Source organism: Cynocephalus volans, chromosome 16, assembly GCF_027409185.1.
Source record: "Cynocephalus volans isolate mCynVol1 chromosome 16, mCynVol1.pri, whole genome shotgun sequence".
NCBI lineage: Eukaryota > Metazoa > Chordata > Mammalia > Dermoptera > Cynocephalidae > Cynocephalus > Cynocephalus volans.
In genome coordinates this window covers 62615897-62625324 of record NC_084475.1, presented here as the reverse complement: position 1 = coordinate 62625324, position 9428 = coordinate 62615897, and the positions used below count along the sequence as shown (strand labels likewise).

Here is a 9428-nt window from a genome sequence, read left to right as displayed (position 1 = left end):
GCAAATTGCACTCACTCTATGCCACTCTCACCCAAGAGCGTTGAAGGTTCTGACCGGCTAAATGCCCTCAACTGCTCCTACACGACACTGCTCCTTTTTCTTCCTAGCAACACAAGTCACGGTGGCGTTCTGCGAAAGAAGTTTCAGCAACCTCAGGTGAAAGAGCAATGATCGAAAATTAATCCTGAATCACAAGAAACCTAAACATGGCCGTTCTGTCCGTTGAAAAGTAAAGTAGCACCTTGCAAATATCGTGGAGTTTCCCTCCTTTAATGCTAGGAAAGTAAAATTACATAAAAACGATCTAAATCAAATAATGCCGCTTTAATTTGCCTAGATTCCTTTTTTCAAAGACTTGAACGTCCTGACTCAGAAACATGGGCCACTGAAAACTCCGACGACCCCACAGGGGGGCGCACGTCCCTCCTCCCGGCCCCGGCCCCGGCCCCGACTCCATCCCTGTTCCCGGCCCCAGCCCCGGCCCCGGCCCCGGCCCCGGCTCCGTCCCTGTTCCCGGCCCGGCCCCGGCCCCGGCCCCGGCCCCGGTCCCGGCCCCAGTCACGGTCCCGGCGGTATCACCGCCGTCGTCCCCGCTCACTCGCCGGACGCTCCCGCACTCGGGCTGCTCCCGGACCCGCTGTCTACCCGGCTCCCCTTTCCCAGGCTGTCCCGGCCTCGCGTCCCCCACTCCTGCGGAATCTGTGACCATCACAGCCCGTGCGGTCGCGAGCCCTCGGGTCCCGACTCAATGGGTTTCCCCGTCAAACTCAGTCTCGCTGCGGCTTCTACGCGAAAGAAAGCCCCGAGCACAGGGAGCAGCTCAGACACTCACGGCCCTCACCGAAGAAAACTGGGTCGCGCCAAGCCGCGGCGGAGCTCTCTCCGCAGCCATCGGAGGAAAATGTTCTCCACACTATTTAAGCAGCACCGGTTCGGCGCGACAAGCGGCGACGTCTGCTCTCTCGGGCTGTGGCACCCTCTGAAACCAAAAGCGGCCGAGTCCGTCCGCGTTTCCGAAACCGGAGGCTCAGAAAAGGCCGTTCGCGCGCCCTCTCGCGGCCGCCTCGAGAATCACTGAAATTCTCAATGGTCCACATCTGCCTGCTCATGGCGGGAGTGGTGCTCTGCTCCGTCCCTGCCTGCTCATCTGTCTGGGGCATGCCTTCCAGCCATGGCCTGGAAAACCGGCAAGCCATCATGCTAGTGAGACGGATGAAAAAGATCCCATCTCACTCATGCTTCAAGGACAGGAAGAACTTCAATTTTCCTTGGACAGGAGAAAATATCACCCCAATCCAGAAGACACATGCCACCTGTTTCCGTGGTCAGATGCTCCAGCAGATCCTCAGCCTCCTCAAAAGAGAGAACAGCCATGCTGCTTGGGATGCGATCCTCCTCGATAAACTACTCTTCAGCCTTGAGAAGAGCCTGCGACAAGTGCAGATGACAAATGGAGAAACTCTCTCTTGTCCTGATTTGGGAAATGACGTTCGGAAGTATTTCCAAGAAATGATTGGTTATCTGAGGGAAAAGAAATACAGCCCCTGTGCCTGGGAGGTGGTCAGAGTGGAAATTGAAGTGCGCTTAGTCCTCATTCACCGCCTTCAGAGCAACGTCAGGAAATGACGTAGAAGTTATACTCAGGACCCTCCCTAACCAATTACACGATTGTTTACCAGGCCCCCCAAAGCAAGCTAAACTCACACATTTGCACCAGCTGAAAAACATCTGAATCCTAAGTCATGGGATTATGTAAAACATACGTTCTACATCGTGAATTTACAGTAGAATGATTAGAGAGAATAACATGGTGTCTTGTCCTAAATAAATACTGTCATGATTTATAATTTTCATTATCTGTTTCAATTCTTGAGTGGTGCTTGTTGTTTCCGAAGTTGGAAGTTTAATTGTTTACAGACATGGTTCTTCAGTCTAGAATTTGGTGAAGGGCATTTGTCAGTCAAGTTGATGCTCGCTCCTGTAACAGAACAAAAGAAAACCACCAGTAGTTAGATGATAATACAAATTTATCTTTCCTTTATAGAAGAGCTCAGTGTTGGCCTCCTCTGAGCGGGGTTTCAGGGACCTCACAACCTACTATTTTGCAGCTTTGCCATCATCAACATATAAGTTCAAACAGGTTTGCGACGCTTGAGGCTACTGTGCTCAGTCGATATGGAAAAAAATTATATGGTGGATCACTTGTAGGATGCTTTGAAGGACCCATGCTGCACAGGGTGAACATCACTTCCACCCGTATTTACTCAGCCTGGATTCACGCTCGTCGGATACCTAAGTGCAAAGGAGAGGGGAAAGAGAGTCCGACTGGGGGATTAGTGAGAAGAGAATATATGTTCTTTGAATAAGACCACTCTTTATTTTCACACTGTGTGTACTAACAGTATTTGTAAGAGAAAATTAACTGGCATTCTTGCTAGGCACAGTTTATTTCAAAATCTGATGCCAACTCTGATTCCACAATTTAGACTCAGGGAAAACGACACGGACGTCATTCATTAAAGTTCACAGCGACACTGACTGAATCTTGGAAAGAGTTAAGTGATTCCCAAAGGCACAGGCCAAAATTGAAAAATAGACAAGTGTATAGGGACAAGGTCCCCAAACACATTGTAACATTCACATCGTCTCCGTATTATCGGAAAAGACAAGGAATGTGCGATCAGGCAAGGCGTTGCGCTTCCTTGAGGGGCACTGAAGTAAAAGTGGAAGGTGGGTCTTCCATTTGCAACCAGGACCTGCGGCACATCCTGAGGTTCTAAATATTAAAACTACAAATGGGAAGAAAGCATCTCTACAATCAAGTGTTTGTGTTTTGTTTTTTAAATCGTCACAAAATCTTCCATTACAATTTCCCTGCATGAAGCGGGAAGAGCTTACAAATTCTTTAGATCTATTGTCTTCCCAATTCATGTCTCCAGTATGTATTGGTATTATTCTTTCCACTGTTATTATAATGATTATTCCTTTCATAAATATTGACTGAGCTCCGGAAATGATAGGAACTAGGCTAAGATGCCCAGGAAACAAGACTGCATAAGACGACTCCTCTGACCAAGAGTAACTTACGGACTCATGGCCACCTATATTCTTAGGACGAAGTTCATTCGAAGGTTCAATGTAATAAAGACATCATCTCTGACAGCTAGGAGAAATAATATAGCCATGTGTAAAGAAGGGGTGTCCTTTGAAATTGTGAATTCCCTTGCTTCTTGCTGGAGACATGACAAGACGATTAGTCAACTTCTGAGTCCATTTATCCACAAGGAGAAAACAAGGGATGCATTTCTCGCTTCCCCGTTATCCAGAGAGCATATTGCACTCTCACAAGTTTGCCTTTTCTGTGTGTAAACTCTTGTGGTTGTTGTGTCTCCCTTGACTCTCTTGAAAGCTGGATCCAGCAAAGCTGAAACCAACCCCTGGACCAGCAGTGATTGCTTTTCCTGGAGCCCATGCCCGTTTGCTACCTTTGACCTGCGTCCCTTCCACCACTTTTCTTCTGCTCTGCCGCATCCCCTCATCTGCCCCTTGGCTGGGCTCAATTTAGCTAAATTATCCTTCGTCGTGTCCTTTGCAGTGGGATATTGCTTTCCTTGTGACGTTTGATCACATTGAGGTACATATATTGGCTTTCTTGGTATTCCCATTCCTTGGGAGGGAAAATGCAGCAACTTTCCTTTCTATGTAAAAGGAAATGGGAAAGAAAGATCTCTGGTGTCTCGCCAGCGGTACACAACAATTGAACAGCCATTTATTTTCATCACACCTACATCCCATTGTTGCCATTTATGACAAAGATGGCTTCCTTTGGTTTAATAAGATTCCATTAGAATTGGAATCTCCGACTGATGTTTGGTTGGAAATTTGAACTTCGGTGCAAAACAAAATTTTCTTTTTAAATAAAATTGATGTTCTCTCCATCGTGCATTCTTCTTGGGATGGTATTGCTCCCAAAAGTGTGAAAATTAGTTCCTAGAGGTGTTAACAAATCTTAGTCATTACAATAATTTGTGGTTCTCCAAAGCCCAAATCTAAGAAAACCTGTCCCTTATTACTAATTTTTATTTCCCTCGGGTTTTCTTGTGTATCAAGAAGCATCGACATTGAGTTCTCGGAAGATCCACAGAGCATATGCAGCATGAGCAATACAAGCCTACGGTGAACAGACGATCGCTTGATCTCAAAATCATGTCTCGAGATGTGGCCTCCACACGAATACATATGGACTGCCTTTGGCTGTCTCGTGGATGGAGCTGAGGTTTGCTCCTGAGTGCTACTGAATGAGTTAATGGCTTTGAGAATTAAATGCAAAGAATTTGTGCTTTATTATGTGGCTCTGCTAAAGTTATTCACCACATCAATAATGAAGTCGAGTGCTAAAAAGAAATAAAAGTTGACCGCACCTGGGGGAACATCCGGGAGGTGGCACAGTGACAATGTATTCTATCGTATGGAACAAAATTTAAAGTTAGGTACACTAGAAATTAATGGGAAGAAAATAATTGAATTGATAGATAATTTTTAGCAGTTTTGAAAGATATTTAAGTATGTCATTACATTGGTATTGTGTATTTTTGTAACATGAATTTGCATGTGAAATTTGAATCATTACAATTTATATAAGTCAATAGATGACACAAAAAGGAGCTCAGCAAATAAACTTATAAAGCCAAGTCAAATCAATACCTTTGGAAGGCAGCTATGCTCACCACTATACCACCAACGCCGCCCCAAATCAATAACTTTGAAACTTAAGTCTTGGCTTAAAATTTTTATAGAGACCTTCTTAAACATGCATTGAATGCAAAAAGTTAACTTCACACTTTCTTTTCTACGTATAAACCTGAGCTACAGATACGGTCCGTAAATAATTGCACGATATACCCCCGCCTTTGTAGCTTATCACAGGAGGGTCAAATCGGAAAAAACAATTTAACCAGGCTCTGGAGGAAAGGGATGAGCAGGCCACCATGAAAGAAATAAAAGAGAAAAGAAAAAGGTGGAGAAACACTGCTCTCAAAGTATGTAGAGAGTGCATAAAGAAAGCAAAAACAGAAGTAGAAAGGAAGACACGGGCATCCAGAAAATGGAAACTAGTGTGTTCCCTATTTAAGACACATGCACAAAGCAAGCTCTTCAGAGAACCTAGAGGCCGAGGCTCAGAGTCGCCCATCTCAGCCAGGCCAGCAGCATCTGCGAGATCCCCAATGGCCTTGCCCTTTCCTTTACTGATGGCCCTGCTGGTGCTCACCTGCCAGGCGAACTGCTCTCTGGGGTGTGATCTGCCTCAGACCCACAGCCTGGGGACCAGGAGGGCCTTGGTACTCCTGGGACGAATGAGGAGAATCTCCCCTCTGTCCTGCCTGAAGGACAGAAATGACTTCGAATTCCCCCAGGAAGACTTGGATGGCCACCTGCTGCAGAAGGCCCGAGCCATCTCTGTCCTCCATGAGATGACCCAGCAGAGCTTCAACCTCTTCTGCACAAAGGGCTCATCGGCTGCTTGGGATGAGAGCCTCTTGGACAAACTCTGCACTGGACTCTATCAGCAGCTGGACGACCTGGAAGCCTGTCTGATGCCGGAGGTGGGGGTGGAAGAGACTCCCCTGGTGAACGAGGACTTCGCACTGGCCGTGAGGAAATACTTCCAAAGAATCAGTCTCTACCTGAAAGAGAAGAGGCACAGCCCTTGCGCCTGGGAGGTCGTGAGAGCAGAAATCGTGAGATCCTTCTCTTCATCAATAAACATGCGGGGAAGATTAGGGAGGAGGCAATGAGACCTGGTCCGACGTGGAAACGACTCTCATGGACGAGTACACACTATCGCACTTTCCTGAGCTCTCCGGTCGCCAAGACTGTCACTTCTGCTACAATCATGACATGAAGTGCCTCAAGTTTGTCAGATGCCTTCAGGGTGTTCAGCAGCGTCATGTTCAACCCTGCAGGGACTGGTACTTACAGACGACCGTGCAAATGTATCTATCTATTTATTTATTTAAATGTTTATTTATCTAACTGTTGATAAGATTGAAATTGTTTTTGTCAATACGCCTTTATACTGTGCTTAATAGAACAAAATATATTCTTTGTATTTTGTGAAACTATTATATTGCTTTCTGCATTAAATTTTTACTATAGAAAAATGCTTGTATTTGTTTATTCTTTAAAAAGAAAGTCCAAGCCTGTCTCTACAACCTGACGTAAAAACAGATGGTACAATTCATCTCCTCAACATTAGTGTATTCGAGCTATCGGTAAAAATGAACTTCACCTAAAAGAGGTTGTTTGTTCCCCTCAGAATACGGATGTGAACATGCTCTCTTCTATCTTTGATTCTTGGAGGGACAGAGAGCTCAAAAGAAACACACTCATACTTAATATCAGTTATGTGAAACAGTATAATGAGAAAATGAAACAACCAATAAAATTCTCTCTGCAGAAGGTAGATGGAAGCATGTCAGGAAATAGAAATAAAATTACCGATACGCCCCACAAATTGCTAGACATGTAAGTGCAAATGTCCAGCACTAGTTGGACACAGGAATTTGCAATTGGCAAGGAATTCAATGCCTGGAGGATCATAATGGCAACTGAAAGTGCAGAAATGAAGTTGGTCATGTGGGAAGAGATGACAGAGGGAGAAACAGACATTGTCTGGATTCTAAGGACCTTCAAACTTTAAAGGAAGTGGACAGAAGAGCCACAGATGAAGAAGATGGAATAGCCATCCATTATAAAGACTCACCCTTTGGAGACAAAGACGATAAATGTCTTTTCTAAACAATAAATGTGCTGAGAAGAGGAATCAGTAGATTCCACAGAAGGTGTGAACTCAAACTGCCCACTACATTGGAAAATAGACCGTACTGGCAACCTTAGTGACATCTGGTTTGTAGAACGAATAAGCAGAAACCATACTGGAGTCGGTAGAAGTGAAATGAGAGAAAAGAAGTTAGTGACCCTGAGGGAAAGACAGAAATTCGAAGAAATCTGGAAAAGAATGCGGGGTTTTTTGTGTGTATAGTTTTTCCCATTTTGCAATACATACTTTTTTCATGGTTAGAAGACATTTTTTATATATACATATATACAGACACACACACACACACACACACACACAGAGAGAGAGAGAGAGAGAATATTGGTTATGAATATTCATGAGATAGAAAGCTGATTGTCAGCCCTTGTGCCCATGATGTGAGGGCCAGATTCCTACTGGCAGCACGCCCATTACCACAAATTGCATTTGTACCCTGTGTCCCCCACCCGATAATGCCCGAACTCCCTCTCCCTCCCTCAACCCCTCACTCCACTTTGTAGCCCATGGAATGCTCTGTCCCTCTGCAAGTCCAACACACTGCTATGGACTTTCTTTCCTTCCTTCTTTCTCTCACAGCTCCTTACATAAGTGAGCACATGTGATATTTATACCTCTGTGCTTTGCTTATTTCACTCAACATAAATTTCTCCAGGCTCATCCATGTTGTTGCAAATGGGAGTATGTCATTCTTTTTCGTGGCAGAGTAGTATTCCATGCTCTGTGTTGTGGGGAGGGGGGTTGTATTTAAATGTATATGTCACAGTTTCCTTATTCATTCATCCATTAAAGGATATTGTTATATTTACTGTAAAAGAAAATTGTTCTAGTTAAGTCTGTACTGTCACTTTGCCCAAAAACTCTCTGGAGCCACATCATGTTTGCTATCCGGGATTTAACGACTTTATGCATAGTTGAGAGAATTGCAGAACCAAGACTGAGCTGGCCATCACACAGCTGGGGGTGACAGCTAATGAACTTCAGCACCCAGCTGCTCACCTACCTCTCCAGGTCCCACCCAGGCTCTGGATTGTAGATTTTGGCTGCGTAAGACGAGAGAGGGAAAGACAAGAGCCAGGTCATGACTACAGTGGTGAGGAAGGTATTTGGGTGATCGTGATGCAGTGTCACCTGGAAGCGGCTCAGTTTGAAGGCAGCCACACCTCCATCTTCGCGACTGCTAGTGCCCTGTGCTGTAGTGGGCAAGGCCCCATGCTGTAGAGCACAAGGTCCCAGAGATGACAAGCCAGGCGTAGAAGCACAGCGAATACCAGGAGATGCAGTGCCAAGTCTGCACACGTGTCTACACCACAGGGGCCGGTGAAGAAAACCAGGAGCTCACTGTGCATGGGGTTCACCATTTGGGAGTTCTGATTCCACTGGAAGGAGACTGCACCCATCAGATGATGCTCATTTGCTCAATAAACAAAACTGAGCATCAAGACCTGTGAAGAAGTTCTAAGAACCAACAGTAGCTCGAAAACTCAGATTGTAAGAAATGGGACAAAATCTGGTGTACTGGGTTCCTGCTTACACAGATAGAAATTGCAAAATTTCTTGCATTTAGGTTACAACTCTGCTTGGCCTACAATTGTTTTTTTCAACTAGGTTCTCCCAAGATACCGACACTGCGTAAATCTGAGTGCCCCAACACTGACTGAATGTCATGATGCCATCTGCCAAGGATCAACTCCCTCGTTATGTCAGGAACATTACAAGCAGAATTCCTCTTGGGGGATCTCTTTTTCTTCATCCAGGTCTTGACAGATTTTACAAGCCCACATTAGGCAGTCTGGGGTGCGTCAGTGGGAGACCCACTCGTTGAGGTTACTGAATATAAAACACTTTAATGTAAGCAAGACCCACTGCCGACCTCCTCCCCAGTCCACCTTTCCTTCTTCATCTACTCATGTTTCAAAGGCCGACTCTGTAGCCATGCCTACAACGGTCCTTGGAGAAAACCCTCAAGCACGTCAGGGAGAAGAGGCAACCGCACAAGACTCAGTACCTGACCTGGAAACCTCTTTCACCCCATTCTCTCCTGTGGGTGACAGAAGGCCAGATGGGGCCCATCCAATAGGGTGCACGGGTGTGCAGAGGTCCCTCTGAAGCAGAGGATGACAGTCAGGACAAACATCAACAACAGCGAAACAGAAGGCCTTGGAAGACACTAAGCAGGAGAAGATGAAATAGACGATGCAGGAATGGAGACCATCCATCCATGGGAGAAGAGTCTCTTTATCAGGACGGGTGATTAGTAGAGAAGCCTGGGCACAAGGAAGCCCAGTTCCTGCCATAGATCCCACCAGAGAATACATCAAAAACAGAATGAGGCATTTCTTTCCATGCTTTCATGTATATAAAAGGGGGAGGGAACCAAAATATCCCGATTTCATGCTCCAGAAGGAGCCTAGGCTCCCAGCCAGGATGGGACAGTCTAGACCAAGGATGGCAGGTCCATCCCACCATCCTCACGCCTGCCCCGGACACTGGGTCTGGGGTTCTGTTTCCTCTGGTCCGTGGACGGTTTTCCTTCACTGTCTACTCTCCAGAAAACTCCTTTCAAAGAAATGTTTTCAGAAAATTCGAAATA

General features: G+C 45.7%; 1 protein-coding gene across 1 annotated transcript; it reads left to right on the top strand.

Moving 5' to 3' along the window:
• Nucleotides 1-5225: 5225 nt before the first annotated feature.
• On the top strand, nt 5226-5795 carry LOC134364604 (interferon alpha-4-like). The gene has a single exon (XM_063080563.1). It carries the CDS (start codon nt 5226-5228, stop codon nt 5793-5795), a length of 570 nt encoding a protein of 189 aa, XP_062936633.1.
• Nucleotides 5796-9428: the final 3633 nt, after the last annotated feature.

What these genes read in the sequence shown, in the direction of transcription:
- LOC134364604 (XM_063080563.1), top strand. Translation starts at nt 5,226, where the DNA reads ATGGCCTTGCCCTTTCCTTTACTGATGGCCCTGCTGGTGCTCACCTGC.